This window comes from Podarcis erhardii (genome assembly GCF_964252035.2).
Source record: "Podarcis erhardii genome assembly, chromosome: 14".
Taxonomy (NCBI): Eukaryota; Metazoa; Chordata; class Lepidosauria; order Squamata; family Lacertidae; genus Podarcis; species Podarcis erhardii.
In genome coordinates, this window is record NC_138503.1 from 19,113,950 (window position 1) to 19,132,528 (window position 18,579).

General features: G+C 47.1%; 1 protein-coding gene across 7 annotated transcripts in view; it reads right to left on the reverse strand.

Moving 5' to 3' along the window:
- The window catches only part of ACAN (aggrecan), an 83,660-nt gene that overhangs the window by 31,366 nt on the left and 33,715 nt on the right, over window positions 1–18,579 (reverse strand). For 5 of the 7 annotated variants that reach the window (XR_014150832.1, XM_081838641.1, XM_081838636.1 and 2 more), the window contains 8 exons: window positions 11,149–11,225; window positions 9,658–10,044; window positions 8,201–8,375; window positions 6,655–6,782; window positions 5,336–5,629; window positions 3,583–4,065; window positions 2,602–2,776; window positions 45–172 (listed from right to left, as the gene is read on the reverse strand). Coding sequence is in view for 6 of the 7 variants with exons in the window: in XM_081838641.1 (XP_081694767.1) it covers window positions 45–172; window positions 2,602–2,776; window positions 3,583–4,065; window positions 5,336–5,629; window positions 6,655–6,782; window positions 8,201–8,375; window positions 9,658–10,044; window positions 11,149–11,218 (1,840 nt within the window). In the remaining variant the exon portion in view is untranslated. The remainder of the gene's footprint in view (window positions 1–44; window positions 173–2,601; window positions 2,777–3,582; window positions 4,066–5,335; window positions 5,630–6,654; window positions 6,783–8,200; window positions 8,376–9,657; window positions 10,045–11,148; window positions 11,226–18,579) is intronic. The other 2 variants (XM_081838639.1, XM_081838640.1) reach the window with 1 other exon arrangement.

The window sequence follows — 18,579 nt, forward strand, 5'->3', positions numbered from 1 at the left end:
TTACTCCCCTACCTCCAACTCAGGAATTATGGAAGAAAACTTACCATTCAGTCTGTCAATATAGCAGTAGACATCAAACATCTCGGATGCTGGGCGCATGCCATATGTCCGTACACCTGGGATGTCATCTTTGTCTCCTTCACATTTGCTCCGCGGAACCACAATAGGGTACCTGGCCATTAAAGACATTTGTTAATTTTTTACCCAGGATCTCACCCATCTATCTATTTAGAAGATATATGAACCCCTTGATCAAAGAGCTCTCTGTGTGGTGTGCAGAATAAAGCTGTAAATAAAACACAGCTAAGATCCACAAACCAATTACAAACAAATATGCATGAAACAACCACCGTTAAAAGCAAATATGAACTTAACAACACTTTTGAAAGAAATATAGGGTAACTCATTATATTTCTAGGTACAGTGGTACCTCAGGTTACATACGCTTCAGGTTACAGATTCCGCTAACCCAGAAATAGTACCTCAGGTTAAGAACTTTGCTTCAGGAGGAAAACAGAAATTGTGCTCTGGCGGCGCGGCAACAGCAGGAGGCCCCATTAGCTAAAGTGGTGCTTCAGGTTAAGAATAGTTTCAGGTTAAGAATGGACCTCCGGAATGAATTAAGTACTTAACCCAAGGTACCACTGTATGCTTGGCAAAACAAAACAAAAAAAGTTTTCAGCAGGTGTCTAAAACAGGGCAGCCCAACTTTTAACCAATAAATTTTGCTTGGCAGAGCAAAAAGGTTTATATGTTGATTAATGTATTGTAATGACTGTGTAAAGAAAATAATAAAAGTTTAAGGGCAGCCCAGCTTTTCATACAAAGTGAGGGGCAAGAGTACTTTGGAAGCAGCCTTGGCATGTGTGGGGCAGAGTGAGGCCAAAATATGGCACCCACCCCCAGGCTCCACACTGCCTTCCCAAAGCCCACTAAGTGAGGAGTGAGGCTCTGGCAGAGTCCTAGAGCCCTCCTTCCTCCTTCCCAAGGCTGGGAAAGTGCAAATCAGACTTTGGGAAGGAGACAGGAGGACTTTGGACCCTGCCAGGGCCCTCACAACCTCCTTCCCAAAAACCATCTCCTTGATTACCCAACTTTGGGAAGGGAGTGCAAAGGCTGGAGGGTGTCAAATGTTGCTGAGAGCTGCAAAAAAGGCATTGAGGGCTGCAGGCGCTTAAAAACCTTCACCAAGGGCACCTGCCTAGTTGTCAATAGGCAAGGAGATCCGAAGTACAGATAAAGCCACACTAAAGAAATGTCTCCTCACAATGCAGAATGGATGTGGGAATGGCACAGGCATGACTGTAAGCTCAATTAGATTGGCCACATGAGAAACATCACCTTCTCAGTAGTGGCCATAGGAAGTTGATTCATAACAAGGCAGACCATGTTGCTCAGTGTTGTCCAAAGTGCCTGGCAGTAGCTCTCCAGGGTTTCAGGCAGGAGATATTCCTTGCCCAACCTGGAGATGTCAGGGATTGAACCTGGGTCCCTCTCCATGCAAAGCAGATGCTCTCCCACTGAGCCACTGCCTTTGCCCAATGTAGATCAATATATTGATGGTAGAGATAGTAGCAATAGTAGAAATGAGATCACCAGCAACGCCACTCAGTTAAATGAACATTCATTTATTAATTGTATGTATTTTAGTTTCATTAAATGCTTAAACCCTGTGGAATGCCCTCCCATCAGATGTGAAGGAAATAAACAACTACCTGGCTTTTAGAAAACACGTGAAGACAGCCCTGTTTAGGGAAGTTTTTAATGACTGATGTTTTACCGTGTTTTAAATATTCTGTTGGGAGCTGCCTAGAGTGGCTGGGGAGGCCCAGCCAAATGGATGGGGTATAAGTAATAAATAATAATAATAATCATATCTGCATATGAGAAGAAACAAGAGGTCTAAAGAAAATATAATCCTTTTTTGTTTTTTAGAGATGCACGCCTGTGGCACAGCCAACATCATCTTACAAGAACCATTCCAGTCTTAGAAGAATCATCTGATCAAATACTGACACTGAGACTGGCAGCTGCATGCAATTTGCTCTGGGATTTGCAAAATATTAGCCACTTATGTCACACCAGCTCTCTGTAAGCAACAGTTATAGTACTTAGGGGAGAGCAGAGGAGCTTGCTATCAGGCTGGATTCTGAGCTGCCCCCCACCTTGTGCCATGTTGACAGGTGGGCGGAGCCACCACCCCATTGCCTTCCAGATGCTATTGGACTCCAATTCCCATCAAGTCAGAGACATAGACCTTGTTCATCTCCAGATGTTCTCGGACTCCAGCTCTCATCAAGTCCAGCTAATATGGCCAGAAGTCAAGGAAGGCAAGAGTTATAGTTTAGCAGCATCTGGGAGACCCAAGGTTCCCTACCCCTGCTTTAGCTGAAACCCTCTTTCTTGTAATTTGAACTCACTAATTCAGATCCTTATTCTCTGGAGCAATAGAAAACAAATTGGCTTCATCATCAACGCAACAGCTCTTCAAATGCTTGAAGATGGCATCCATCCCACTACTTCATCATGTATCCTGCAGGCTAAAAATATCCTCCTCATTAACCTTCCCATTGGACTTGCTGGGTCATCATCTGTCCTTACCTGACCGTCTGGTCTCTCAGCCAGCCAGCATCACACTGATCGTAACCATTCTCATAGGCTGCCTGCAGCTGTTCAGGAGTGGCAATCACAGCATTGTTATCCAGGCAAGCTTGCTGAGCTTTGACAAAAGTCAGGGAATACCTGTTGGTGGATGGCCGGTAATGAAAGATGACACCTGTTGAAGGAAAAGAAAAAACAACTGAAGGGGCAACAGGGCATGAACCCATCAACACTTGCATTGCATTTCCCCTAGGGATGTGCTAATATTTCTGCAATTTCAATATGTGTTTCCGGAGAACTGAAACTGACTCCAAAAGCAGTTCCCTCTGGAGGATGAGTGTATGTCACTGGTTTTGGCTCCATCCTGTTTTCCTTGAAATTTTTGTGATTAGGGGTGTAGGAGAAATTCAGTTAGCTTTTTCCTTTTGATGTGAACCTACCCAATCTGCACTTCTTAAAACAATATGGAAAGCAGCTATTCTTTGAAATTCACACCTCTGAATTTTGCGATGAAGCTCTCCAACCCAACATGTGCCCCCAAATTCATACATTAGGGGAAAGTATGCATAATAGTGTGTGTCTCAGTGAAATCCATATACAAAATCTGCATTAGATTAGGGGCAATTGCATGCAAAAACGTGTGTATTCAGAAAAATGCAACTAAAATGCTGACAATTTTTCATGGGGTCATTTTTTTGAAGGTTTCCTAGCTGATGGAGAATTATGGAGAAGTGATCACTGGATTGGAAAATTGGAAACTGGAATTGCCAGACTTGTCCATTTCTAGGTGTGATCGGGTCCCTCTTGCGGGTTTCAGGTTGGCCACAGTGAGAACAGGATGCTGGACTGGATGGGACTTTGCCGGATCCAGCAGGCTCTTCTTACATTCTTATGTGATTTGTTGTGGACCGCACTGGGCTACTGAATCAGGTGGATTTTGTTACCCTGCATTTGCATATAGCACTAGGCATTGCCACATACCTGTGGGAGAAATGGGTTGCCCAGGAATGAGTCCAATATCAGGAGCAGCTGTTCCCGGCACAATTTGATCTTCCTCGGTAAATGGCAAGGTGGAGTCTACTCCTGGCGTGACGGTAGCCCACAAGCTGTCTTCCACCGAGCTCACCTCCAGGGTATCAGTGGTGGGAAGAGCATCTAGGAGTGAGAAGGTGGCGTTTTCTAGACCCTCCCAGATCCCCACATCTGTCCTGTTCTCTGCCTCTTCAATGAAGCTAGTAACAAAGAGATCTGGTGTTGCTGTGAAGCCTTCGTCCACCTCTGAGGCGGTAAAGTCTATTGGCTCCAAGGTGGCAATGCTGCCTCGGGCCTCCTCCTCAGTGGCGTTGCGTGCAAATTCCAGCTCAACATCTGTCTCAGTGACTGTCTGGATGGTGAAGCCACTGCCCAATTCATCAATTATCTCACCGGTAAAGTTCTCATGGATGATTGTGTCCAAGTCGCGACCTAGGGTGAAAGAGTGAGGATTCATGGGATATGAATGCAATGGATGAATACAAAGCATTGCCAGGCTACAGCCTTAGGTCCCCCAAAGTCCTGAAACAATGCTACATCAGGGGGGTTTATAGGAAATTTACACGGTGGACGGATCTCGCTCAGTATTGTCCACACTGACTACCAGTGGCTCTCCATGGGTGCCAGGCTTCAGTGAATTCTGATCCTCCCCTGCTCACATCAGACAGCCAAGGAAGTAGACAAGGAAGCTCTTACCGAGTCTTTGTTCAGTATTCACAGTGAGAGGCTCATTTATGCTGCCTCTTAGATTAATGGTGCTGCTCCAGCTGAGCTCCTCCTCCCTCCCTTCCTAGTAACAGCACTTCCCCTTATGGTGGCCACCAGGGGCTAATTGTCTTTGAGTCCTTTGCTCTTCCACTTTCAATGCCGCTGGGTTTTGGGAGAAGGGGGGTCGGGAATGCTTTCCAGTGATAACATGTCAGCTGGCTGCTCTGTCTCTGTCTCCCCCTTCTGTTCTCCCAACACCTCCCAACTCTTCTGTTTACCTGTCTCTGAGCTGTGACCTTCCTCAAATCACTGCTGTAACTCAATACGGGACCGCCTACGGGACCGTCTCTCCTGGTATGCCCCGTGGAGGACCTTAAGGTCCACAAATGACAACATTTCGGAGCTCCCAAGTTGCAAGGTGGTTAGATTGGTCTCAACTAGGTCCAGGGCCTTTTCAGTACTGGCCCCGACTTGATGGAACGCTCTGTCACAAGAGACTAGGGCCATGCGGGACTTGACATCTTTCCGCAGGGCCTGCAAGACAGAGCTGTTCCACCTGCCCTTTGGTTTGGACTCAGTCTGACCCTTATGTTTCCCTCCCCTTATGGTTTTGATCTATGGGCTACTTTTAAAATGAGGCTGCATTTTAAATTGCATTTTAACCTGTATTTTAAATTGTCCCCCCTTCTGTTTTTACTGTAATTTTATTGGTGTTAGCCAGTATTACTGCCTTCCTCTTCTCTAAAAGGTTCAAGGGGAGGGCAGGCGGCCTCCACCATTCCTCCTCAGTCCCGTTCCCCTCAGTCCAGTCCCTGACAATGGGTGTCTCTCCCAGCCCTATCACCTCTTCCACCCAGTAAAGGGGCAAGTTCTGATGGTGACAGGAGGTTAGATAACCCACTGACTGCTACTGGAGATTGGCTGATGACTCTCATGCTTCTGTACTCTTGCATCTAGGAAAGTATGAAGAAATAACTTGGGACCCAGCACTTACCAGCATAGCAGATGGCATCATAGCGGGAATGGGGGTGAGGATACCCTGTCTGGTTGACGTGGAGGTACACGGTGCGCACCCCGACCAGGCCGCCACCACAGGTGGGGCGTGCCTTGTTGATGGGATACCGGACGCTGCGGTCTGCCAGCCAGCCAGCGCTGCAGACATCCATCCCATCTTTCCAGGCCAAGTACAGTTCTCCCGTTGTTGCCAAACGAGCGCCGAGGCGGTGGCATTTCTCTGCAGCTTCCGGGAAGCTGAATTTCTCTGGGGAGGTGGCGTAGAAGACTTTCCCTGCAATCACACACAGCAATTATTATTTATTGTAATTGATTCATTAATTGCCCTCTAAACCACTGTCTCAAGGCAATTTACACACAAGATAGTTAAAAGCACAAAAACAACAAGAGCCCAAACCCTAACAATTGGAGACTCATGGTCAAGACTCATTTATCTAGCTGGGAAAGTCTGTTGGGACAAAAATGTCCTCAACTGTTTCTGGAAAGTGGAGATAGTGGTCACCTGTTGTGTCTTGACAGGATTGCTATTCCACAAAACAGGGACAGCCACACTAAAGGCCCTGATCTGAGTTGCCGTGGCCTTCTGAAATCTTTGGAATTTGCAGGAGAAGCTCTCCCACAAACTTCAGTAATCTAAAATATTTAAACCAAGGATTAGCCGAAGGTTTGCATCTTTTCCTTTTTACACAGTGATCTTGGCCTTTTCTTAGATGGTTCACAGGGTCAAGGGGTCAAAGAGAACAGAGGTGGGGAGATTCAAAATGACAAGCATGTCATGAATAGGAAAGATAGTTTGAAGATACTGGATGAAAGCCAAGGAGGCTTATATAGTTAGAGTTTCCACTAAAATGCCATTTGAACTGGCTGATGCGAGACTGAACCAAGCAAGACTCAACTCAGCTGATGCCTGGGGAATGGGGTTCAATCCTACAATCTACAAGGCCAGCCAGTTCCCCTGGGGAGTTTAATCCTCCCCTCCTCCCCTGCAGCCACCTTTACCTGCCTGACACCGGGCATCACATATGACATCAGATGTGGGGCACGTAGTCATGGCTTGGAGAAAATGGCTTTGTGGTCTAAATGGGGAGAGGTGACAGGTGAAGTTTCTTCCAAGGGCTGGAGGTTCACCACCACTGGGGCAGATAAGATTGCATGTATATTTTATTCAAAATGATAACCTGGAGCACTTGGAGAAGCTAACTCATGAATGTAAAGTCACCCAGGGTTCTGCTGCACCACAAGAGTACCTTGAGGTGGCAAATGGAGTGAATAAGTGTTAAAGAAGTAAGAAACAATTACCTTCCATTTCTTCTGCATAACAATACACATCGTACGTCTCATCCGTCTCACGAACACCGTATGTTCTCACTCCAGGAAACTCATCCTTGTCACCATAACAACCTTCCCGGGGATGGTGCATTGGGTACCTGATTCAGTGAGAGATTCAGTGAGAAGAAGAGACTGTGTTGCCTGGGGGTAGGGTGGAGAAATACTGTTTACTGTATGGTGCTGGGGTGGAGGTAGTATCTTGAAGAGCAAAGGGAACCTAAGCAGAATTTGGATATACACCTATGCATGTATGAAGAGCCTAGCAGCTGGATCAAAAGCCCACCTAGTCCAGCATCCTCACAGTAGCCAACCAGATGCTCATGGGAAGCCTGGAAGCAGAACCTGAAGGCAACAGCAGCTGTCCCCACTTGATATACTACCAACAGCAGTGGAGGTAGAACATAGGCATCAGGGTTAGTAGCCAAGCCATATACAGTGTTGACCTCATAGATTTGTCTAATCCTCCTCTAAAGCCATCCGAGTTGGTAGCCATCATTGCACCCTGAGGGAGGAGTTTCCATAGTTTGACAGCACTACATGAAGAAGTAAATTATATTATCTATGCTGAATCCCCAGGATCTAAAAGTATGAGAGAGGGGGAGAAAACCACCTCTCTATTCACTTTCCCTATGCCATGCATGATCTTAGACACCTCCATCACATACCCACTCAATTGCCTTTTCTCTAAATAAAAAACCCCCAAATGTTACAACCGCATAGGGAGTTGCTCCAGCCCCTCGATCATTTTGATTACTCTTTTCTGAACCTGCTACAGCTCTACAACTTCCTTGTGGAGATGAGATGGCCAGAAGTGTACATAGTATTCCAAGTGTGGTTACAACATAGAGTTGTATTGTGATATTGGTTGTTTAATTTCCAGTCCCTAACATGGACTTCTCCACCTTCACAGCTATCACACACTTGCTCAATATCTTCACTGAGTTATCCACTACAACCCCCAGGTGTTGTTCCTGGTCAGTCACCACCACTCCAAACCTCTTTAGCATCTATATGAAATTTGAGAGAAAAGGCCAATGTGCATCCCTTGATCTGATTGAGGAAAAAATAATAATGTTCCGTTCACCTGGGAAATTGCAGGAGCAAAGTGATGAAAATTGGGATGACATTCCCACATGCAGTTCTTCCCTGCTGTTTTCAGGGGGGAATCATGAGGGAAAAGAAGCACACATGTGCAGAAAAGATGGAAGAATAGCGACGTCCAGTGACATTCGTTGTGATGTCCACTGGTGTGAATGAAATGAGGGTATATGGGTCAAAAAGCTACATCTCCATAACCCAACAGGTACTGCAGTACAAAAAGAGCAGGAAAATCAACAATATACCCAATGCCATGTTGCAGAATACAGCTGCAAGAAGCAAAATTCAATGTTGAACAGCCCCTAGTCACAATGACCTCTGACCCTTTTCTGATTCCTTGTTCATGATAACCTGAGTTTTCCCCAATGGCTAATTTCTCCCCTGTGGTTTGTTCATATAATTCCCTGCCAGCACTTACCTGACTGTCTGATCAGCCAACCATCCAGCATCACACTGGTCAAAGCCATCGTCGTAGGCAGCCTGGAGCTGTTCTGGAGTTGCAATGACAGCACTGTTCTGGATGCAGGCCTGCTTGGCCTTCTCAAAGTCCAAAGTGTACCGGGTGGAGATGGCTCTGTAATGGAACACGATGCCTGGAAAACACATTCACCAACATACACACATGCATCAGTAAATAACCCAAACCAGTTGAGTTTAAATAAAAGTGAGGCAGAGGGCAGCGACTTAGGATTTTCAGGAACTGGAGTGATACTGCAGAGAATCTAGCATTGCCTGTGTGCTTGCTTCTGGGTCCCTGCAGTTCTGAAACACATAAATTTCCCTTTTGGGAGCCCATGGGCCCTCCTTCAAACTGGAGAAAGTGTTGCGGGCACCGCACACAAACACACATGCTGCAACCAAGAACACACCGCAACTTATTCTCATTGGCTACAACACAATGTTTCTTTCCAGTCAAATTTCAGGATGGGCAGGGGAAAGGTATCACGGTGGTGACCTGTAATCTAACCCTAAAGGACAAAACTGACATGACATTAAATGTGTAAGTCCATTTGATCAGTCTGTTCACGCCCCCCCCTTTAACACCAATTGATAGGTGAGCAGGATTGCTACCATGGCAAGCACAGAATGCAGTTAAACGTTTTGCCCCATGTCTGTCAGGATGCTGTCAGCGGCTACCGGCTGGTTGCCCAGGAATTATAGAGACAAGGAAAAGTTCCTTACAGCCTTTTTTAATTTCAGTCTTTGCAGAGAGAGGCTCTAGAACCCAGCCTCTTGGATAATGGTGTTGTCTCCACCCAGCATCTCTCCCACTTCCTCATTCATCATTCTCATCATCTCCTCTAGGTTGCTGAGAAGTGCCCTCTGTCTTTGAGCTCTTTGCTCTCCTACTTTTAAGGCTCTCCGGGTTCTGGAATCTGGAGGGCCTGGAAAGCTTTCTAATGACAACGTTTCAGCCGGGTGTTGCTCTGTCTTTCCCATAATTTCCCAGCTTTCCCCTTCATCAGCCTCTGAGCTGCAACCTCCCTCAACCCCCTGTTGTGAATCTATACTGTCTTCCTCTTCCTTCTCCCTGGAAGGGTCAGGAGGGGGAGGCGGTCTCCACCATTCCTCCTCTGCCCAGTCCCCAACAATGTCATGGGCCTGTCAGAATCCCCCTACTCGTGCAGTTAGACCCAGCGAAGCAAACTTCCATTGTTGCCAACTTCTCCTGCATCTAACAGCAGTCGGTGGCGGTGGGCCGCACCAAACTCACCGCCTCCTGGTAAGCTGCAGTAATGCCAGTAGTGGAAGGTGCATTAAGCCCTGCTAGCTTGCCCTGGCAACCACTCCTTGTGTGAAGTGCATGGCCATCTGGAGAACCCAACTCAAAAAGGTCAGCCGTAGCAGCAGCAACAGGAAAAGATGCAACCTTACCTTTTACCTTCACCTCTACGGTGTCCTGGCTATCCTCAATGCCATGTATCACCTCGCAGCGATAGATACCGGTATCATTGGAGCGAAGTGCCTTGATTTCCAGCGTGGCATCAGTGGGTATGGCTGGGTAATTGGGCAAAGAGACCACCTCCTGGTATGCAGTGTTGATTCTCACGTGCCCATCCATGGCCACCAGCAAGACAACCTCTTTGCCGCCCGACAGCTTGCTCCATTTGATCCGTGGAGTCAGAGGCGGGGTGAACGGAGACGTGGTGACGTGTTCCAATGTGTCGATGTAGTAACAGGGGATGGTCAGGGTGTTTCCCAGGGGAATGCGCAGGGGGGAGCGTAAAGGTATGCTCACACTCAGTGTGGCACCATGATCTGCTGGTTCCAAGAAGATGAGGAGGTGAGAGAGGGAGAAATCAGCAGCATTCGCCCATTGCTAGACATGGTGGTTATCGGTGGCATGTGGTGAAATCTTTCATAGGGGCATTGTTAGGGCTAGAGGCATCAGCTTACAAAGGCGATGGGGCCCCCGACATCATGCGTGTGACATCATAATGTCCTGATGTTGCACGCATGAACATCGCACCTCCCTAAGTCGGACAGAAACTTCCGGGCTTTGGGAAGGGGGCGCCAGGCCTTGGACAGGATACTAGAGTCCTTCTGCCTCATTCCCAAAATTGGGAGGCTTTGGGAAGATGGTGGGAGGGCCTGGACTCAGTCGGAGCATCGCACCTCCTAAGGCCGGCTTAAGCATATCCGGTGCCATGGTGCAAAGATCCCTCTGACGCCCCCCCCCCATTCCCCAGAGTTGTCAACCTTTTCCCAAGCCTCTGCGGGGATTGCTCTCCTCCCGTGGGGACTTAGGAAGGCAGCTGAACATCAGCCAGCCATATAGTTGGCGGGGCGCAGCTTCCATCCTAAGCCTCTGTGGCGATCGCTCTCCTCCCGCAGAGGCTTGGGAGGCAAGCTGCATGTCCGCCAGCCGTATGGCTGACAGGACGCAGCTGGCAGACGTGCAGGAGGGAAAGGGGAGGCCGCCGCCAAAGCCGTGCAGCTCCCCAACTCGCTGGGGTGCCCCTGAGAGGCTGGCGCCCTGGAGCAACGCACCAGTAAACCCAATAGGAAAGACAGCTCTGGTGCCTCTCTCCCTAAGCTGGGCAGAAGCTTCCCAGACTTTGGGGAGGAGGTGCTAGGCTTTAATATTCTAATTTACTGGGAACATGTAAGGGACTAGCCTAGTGCCCCATGTCCATAGACCTCACACCACTGGTGGCTAGGTTCTGCCTTCATGTTTGGAAGCAGTAATGCTTCTGAATACTAGGGGAAGGGAGAGTGCTCTTGTGCTTGGGTCCTGTTTGTGGGTTTGTCACATGCAGCTGGCTGGCCGCTGTGAGAACAGGATACTGTTCACAGGAAGGCCTAACACTCTCCACACACAAAACTTCATATATTTTAAAGAATGGCTCCGGAGGTCTCACATACCTAAAACTTCCACAGCGACAGCTGCAGTGATGATTCGCAAACACACAAAGGCTAGTAGAAAAGTGGTCATTGTTTTCCTGAAAGAAGCACAAAGACAAAAGAGCTGTGTTAGAGAGAAATGGACAGCACCATCTTTTGTGGAACGAAGGTGGCAGGAAGTGAGAGTGGCTCCTGTATTTGCAAGAGGTGTGGGGCAAGCATCAGTTCAACTAGGGGCGATCTTCTGGAAATGACAATGGGGGAGAAGAACCTTCACTGAGTGATATATTATTAATTAGTAATGTTAGTTAGGTTGTATCCAGTGTTGTTGTTGTTTCTACCTTTCCTCCAAGGAGCTCAAGGCGGCAAACTTGGTTCACCCCCTCTCCATTTTATTCCTACGTAACCCTGTGTAGCAGGTTAGGCTGAGAGACAGTGACTGGTCCAAGGCCACCCATTGTACTTTATGGCTGAGTGAGGAAGAACCCTAATCTGCAAGGTCCTATACCGATACACTAACCGCTATACCATGCTAGCCTACTCAGAGTAATCCCATTGAAATGAACGCATGTGACTAACTAAGGTCCATTAATTTCAGTGGCTGTACTCCAACTAGAACTTAGCTGGATACAATCTATCATGATGATGTAAAAAAACATCCTGGAACCAATTCTGGTGAAGGTGCAGCATATAGAAAGACATAACAAACTAGAGAGAAAGTGGTGGCCAACACATGAAAATAGTGGATGAGATTGAGATTCAGATTCTGCAAAGTGGCCTTCTTTTTCTAGGCACCTGGTTGGCTACTGTGGAAACAGGATTGGCCTTGGGCCTGATCCAACAGGCTCTTATTCTGTTCCTATGCTCTTAGTGCCTATCACTTTCATTGGGTGATCCGCCTAGTATTATGAAACAAGGAGAAAAATTGTGAGTCCATTCTCTCTATACTAATCGAAAAACAAACCAAAACACCCCCCTATTGTGACCTCTTAGTCATCTATTTTTCTGCATCTGAGCACCATAAAGACCTAAGAAAAATCCTGCAGGATCAGACCAAAAGCCCATCAATTCCTGCATTGTGTTTTGTGCAGTGCATCTTGGAAGACTGCAAGCAGGCTGTGAGTGCAATAGACTTCCCACTCTTGTATTCCCAAGCAACTGCCATTCATATCATACTTCTTTCTGGAAGCCTTCTAAGCAAGCAACCATCATCATCCCTTGCAAAATTGGGTGCTGGTATCAGGAATGCAGACCATTTTCTACACAAAATGACACACTGCCCTCTTTCCTCCATTCAGGTAGGCAAGATGCATGATCAGAGTTCAAAACATATTCTAGATGGGAAAACCACTTCAGGAGGGTGGAAAGCAGGGCTGGAGAAGGATGTGGTCTGATAAGAGGGGGCGTGGCTGGGGAAGAGGGTGTCCTGCGAATAGACCCAAGGGCCATACTGAAAGGTGTGGAGGGCCACATTTGGCTCCTGAGTCTGAGGTGCCCCGCCTCTTACTGGAAGTAAATACACATGGCATAAAAATGGACATTGGTTAATCAAACTTGGACCAACTGCCAATCAGTTTCATTTTGTGACCCCTCAACCACACCATGGGCCAGAACAGAGATCTGATGCTTGGGGAGTCCTGCCCAAACAGGGTTCGAACATAACGAAGGAAATGTGGAGGAGCTCTGGTTCATTTGGGTCCCGTGATTTGGTGCACACTTCTGTGAACAAATCCCTGATTGTTTTCATAAGATGCCTTCCTAGAACTGAGAGTTTTTCTGTTCAAAATCCAGCTTGCTTCAGGAAATGGGAGGGGAGAGATTTTAGGTAGGGGAGGAACTCATTTTACATCTCTCTCTCCCCTCCACTTCTTAAATAAGGCAAACGCTGGAACCCAAATACAGAAATAAATATACTTCTATGACTTTTTGTGTGTGTGTTTTCTCAGCTGTAGCAAAAATAAGAAATTTATTCCATTCTGACTGGCTTCCAAACCACCCCAAGACTGAAACTCCTTTATACATTTAGCTACTTGGGATGGTGCTCTTCTCCTCTCCCGTCCTTATTAATTTTTGTTTTAATTGCCGCAATTCCTTGGTCATCAAATTAACTGAAACAAAATAACATGCTCTTCAACATTTCTCCACTGAAAATAGGGACGTCCCATTCCATAATGATAATTTTACTATTCATCTTACTGGGTTGCCCCAGCCACTCTGGGCAGCTTCCAACATATATAAAAACATTGTCAAACATTAAACATTAAAAAACCCCTTCTTATATAGGATTGCCTTCAGACAGCTCAAGCATCAGATAACTCCTTACCCTCCGATGAAATAGGGACATCCTTAGGAAAAGTGGGACATCCCGGGATCAAATCAGAAACTGGGACGGCTTCTCTAAATCAGGGACATCCCTGGAAAATAGGGACACTTGGAGGGTCTGAAATAAGGATATGTTTGGACCAGCCTGTTTCCCAAGTTATATTCTAAGAAGGAGGAGCTGGCAGAATTATTTATGTCAGCCCCATTAGGCAGAGGTATGTGTGCATTGAAGGGCAAAACCAGGTTATTAGCTGAACGCACGGATGCACTGAAGGTGTCTGAGTTTTATACAAACGAATGCAAAGGGATTTCCTTCCAAGTAAATGTGCACCTTACATTGGAAAGAACTTCCAGATTTTGGAAAATCTGAAAGCCCCACAAAGAGAACAGGTCTTCATTGGGTGCACCTCGCGTCTGCTGTAATGGGAGCTAGTGTTTCACTCTTGAAAGAAAACATAGCTTAGAGCTGTCATCTTCAAGCACCCAGGACCCAGCCTATAAATCGATTTTCTGAATAGGCCTATCTTTCTCCATTTCTCTCTGGATCATCAATTGCTAAAAGAGGACAGGACAGGAGGACTTTGTGAGCCCAAAGCACATTGTGTGAGTGTGTCTAACAAATTCAGATTTGTTTTGAACCAAAAGCAGCCAGCAGTGCCTTAATACTTCTGATCCATATTGTTCCTTGAGCTGGTTTCCTGCTAGAAAAATCACCCTCACCAGAGCTACTGTTTGCCCCCAAAGGTGCAGTAAACTGCGATTACTTTCAGTAAGCTGCAATTAATGTTAACAAGCTGTTTAGGCCTATTACCCAGCTGTTTTTGTGCAAAGGATCCCTTGTCCTCATTTCCACCCAGTCATTCACCTTCTCTCCTTCTGTTTTTCTTTCTTTCTTTCTTAAACACAACAGTCCTGGCATTACCATGTGATATGCTTTGGCATCTACCAGGACCCCTTCGCTCCAGAAGGGTTCTTGGGGAGCCAAGCACATTTGCAGGACCTCCTTTAATTTTTTTCTGGCACTAAGTCTAGTAGCTTCCTATCATGAGGCAGAGTGAGGCAGCTGCCTCAGGCGGCAAATTCTGAGGGTTGGAAAGCAGCTAGAAAGGTGTGCCCTGTGGTCTGCCCTGTAGCCCCTAAGCTAGCTTGCTGCCATAACATAGCTGGCACACTAATGAGGTGACATGAAGCAAACCAGCTTGGATGATATGCTCCTGCCTCTCCACTGGAGCATGGGCCCAGATCTGTGCGGGGAAGCATGTCTTGCCTCAGGTGCCCGAAAGTCTTGGGCTGGCCCTGGCTACCATGTGAATTCCTCTAGCACCTGTGATACAGTGCTGCTTTGAAACAGTACTGGAACTTAAATGGCAGCTGCCTGGAGCCAATCAGCAGTGGGTGGTGCCCTTTGGGACAGGTAGGGCGGAAGGCAGGGAGACCAACAGCAGGTGGTGTGAGAGCCAATGACAGGCAGAGTCAACCCATTCTCCTGTCCTGTGTTCTCCAATGGCAGCACGAAGGTAAAGAGGAGGAAGCTGATAGGCTGTGCTCTTCCCTGGCTGCTTGTAAGTAAGAAGACAGGCAGGTCAGGACTGGCTGAGGGTAGCTGGGGGTTTGTGGGGCAGTGCCCCATTTGCCTTAATGGGGCAGCCTCTACTGCAACCAGATTAGGCACACCACCACCACCAGGTAACTGTGTCAATGGGTGAAGGAAGCAGCTGCCTCTGAGGCAAACATACAAATGGAGCCAAAAGCTGGAAGCTGGTCCTAAAAGCTAGAGAGCACAATAGGAAGAAGACGATGGTTATTTATGTATGCTACTACTGCAGCCCATGTTTTGTTAGCCCCCAAATGGAAAACGAGCGAGGTCCCAACCAAAGAAGAATGGCAGCAGAAGTTGACAGAATATGCGCAGCTTGCGGACTTAACATATAGAATAAGAGAACAAGAAGAACATATGTTTAGAGAAGATTGGAAAACGTTTATTGAATACATGGGAAAGAATTGTGTACAGCTGAAAAAGCTGGCAGCATTAAGTCAAATTCAGCAGTGTAAATAAGCTTTGATGGATGCAATAATGGAATGCTGAATGGTATAATTTCTGTAAAATATGCAGGGATCTATGAAATGCAAAATGAACCATGGAAAGAGAAGAAGGGAAGTCATTGATATCTTAAGGATGTAAAAATGAGTATCTTAAATTGGAAAACAGAAAATTTAATAAAATATATATACGAAAGAAAAGATGATAGTGTGATTCAGCAAAGGTCAGCTTGCAACCCACTGGCAGGAAGCATTACTGTTTCCGGCCCTCGAGGCAAGCATAGCCACTATGGCTGGTAGCCATTGATAGTCTTATCCTCCATGACTTCTTTTTAAGCCATCCAATTTGGTGGCTATCACTGCCTTTCGTGGCAGCAATTTCTACAGCCTAACTATGCACTGCTTTCTTTTAACAGTTGTGAATTTTCCAACATTCAGCTTCATTGATAGTCAGTGAGCAGGTGCGCCAACTCTAGGGGTTGTCTTCTGAACTCTCAATAATTGTTTGAAGGGGGCTCAGCCCTCCCAATATTGAGGGGCACCAGCACAGCATCGCAGAAGGCTGCACCTGCCTGGGGAGTGTTCCGAGATGTGTGTGACATTGTGTGAAGTGTGCAGGACATCACATACGCATGATGCCCCCCCCCCCTCTTAGGGGCAACACAGTGTCACTGTGAATGAGTGCTCGTGTTATGAGAGAGGGTAGGGCCACACTAACCTCCCCATGGGTGGCGCTGTGGGTAAAACCTCAGCGCCTAGGACCTGCCGATCGCATGGTCAGTGATTCGAATCCCCGCGGCGGGGTGCGCTTCCATCGTTCGGTCCCAGCGCCTGCCAACCTAGCAGTTCGAAAGCACCCCCGGGTGCAAGTAGATAAATAGGGACCGCTTACCAGCGGGAAGGTAAACGGCGTTCCGTGTGCTGCGCTGGCTCGCCAGATGCAGCTTGTCACGCTGGCAACGTGACCCGGAAGTGTCTGCGGACAGCGCTGGGTCCCGGCCTCTAGAGTGAGATGAGTGCACAACCCTAGAGTCTGGCAAGACTGGCCCGTACGGGCAGGGGTACCTTTACCTTTACCTTTAACCTCCCCACGCTGACCTCCTGCTCTCCCTTTGGTAGGCAACAGTGACCCAGCTGCCAGGAAGTTGGTCCAGTGTCTCCACCTCCCCTTGTGAGACACTTCTCTTTTGGAAGAGACAAAATTGCAGCCAGGCAGGAGGCACATTTTGCTACTGGCCTCATCTGCAGTGGCAGCAAAAAGGAAAAGAAAAACTTTGAGTTCTTGTCACTGTTAATGTGAGCCTCACACTTGAGAAACTGTGGAGAATTTTTCCTCTCTCTTGAGCCGTGGTTCCCAACATGGGGCACATGCTCCACAGGGGGGCAATTTGATTTTTATGGGGTGCATCAGGATTTTAGAGATGCTTAGGTGGGGCATGGCCAAAAAAAAGTTGGGAACCACTGCTCTAGAGAGATTCAGTGAAATAGTTCACCCTTTCTAATTTCTCAGACTACAAATAGAGTGAAGAGAGTTTCAAGGGGCCATTTGCACACAGTGCTAGTCTCAACAAGAACCTGATCAACCGCTGTGGTGGAAACTCCTCAGACCCAGACATTTTGCTTGGAACAGCTTTTCCTTTTGGGCACATGGAAAAAGAAAATATATCCTCTTGGCACTCGCCATACAAGAGGGTCTGCTTTTTCTCTCGCTGAGCCATGTTTATACAGCAGGATGCAGTGGTCAAGCTTTTCCTGGACTGTACCATTTCAGGTTGCAGGTATGTGTGTGGGCAGATCCACGCCACACATTTAAAGCACATGACTTCCCCCAGTGAATCCTGGGAACTGTAGTTTAAGGGTACTGAGAACTGAAAGCCTTGTGCTTCCAATGGGTGATGGGTGTGCTTTAAATGTTTGGTGTGGGGCTTCCCTGTATGTGGGTCACATATCTGTGTGCAAAAACCCTCTCCCTCAGAAAACGAGCATATAAAGGAGAGAATTCCCCTGCATGGCTCATACAATTTTATGGGTGCTGAGAGTTGTTAGGAGATCTCCTGGTCCCTTCAGAGACCTACCATTTCTCAGAGTTCCCTGGGAAGAGGGATTAATTGTTAAGCCACTCTGATAAATATAGCTCTGTGAGGGTAGTAGGTGGTATCCTCTCAGCAGCCTTAACAAACTATACTTCCCATGATTATTTGGGGGAAGCCATACCCGTTTAAAGTGGTATGATACTGCCTTAAATATACAGTGCAGATGTGGTCTAATGTAAGCTCAGGGTTTTATGACTGGATGTTTGTTTGTTTTCTTAAAAGGCAGATGTGGAGAACCTTGACCATGATTGGTCCTGTGGCATGGAAGGAAAAAGTTAGATCCTAACAGAAGGCAAACATTCAAAACAGGGTCCCTGCAGATGCATTTTTTAAAAACAATACAAAACAAGTCCACCTCATGCCAACTATACAGCTTCTTTTCTTCTTTGCATCTGGCAAGGATAGCAGTTAGGAAAGCTTGTGTTGGGTTACACTTAGGGTTGCCAACAATTCACACACTCACACCCAGAAATGGCTCCTGTGCCTTTAACCAGTGATGAGGAAACTGTGGTCCTCCAGCTGTTGCTTGGCATGGCCCATAGTCAGGGATGATGGGAGATGTGGTCCAACAACACTGGAAGTTCCCCATCCCTGCTAAATTCAGTAGGTGAAGTTTTATCACCACCATAGGTGCAGTGATAGGAAAAGTTTCCACCTGCTCAATTTCTCCTTGCAGAGCAACTGTTGAAAATTATTGAGTGCTGTCCAATATGAAAATGAGATTAGAAAGGGGAAGCCTAGCTTTGGTATGTTCCTCCTTTCTCCTCAGTGCCCCCTGTGCTCAGTTATTCCAGGGAGAATACACCACAGTAATAACATCATTAATAGCTTAGCTTTTATACACTACTTGAGAGCAGGGATGGGGAACTGCTGCCCTCCAGATGTGGATGAACTACAACTCCCATCAGCCTTGACTGGTGGCTCTGCTGGCTAATGGGTGTTGAGTCCAACAACATCTGGAAGATGACAGGCCCCTACACCCCTGCTTCAGAGGGAT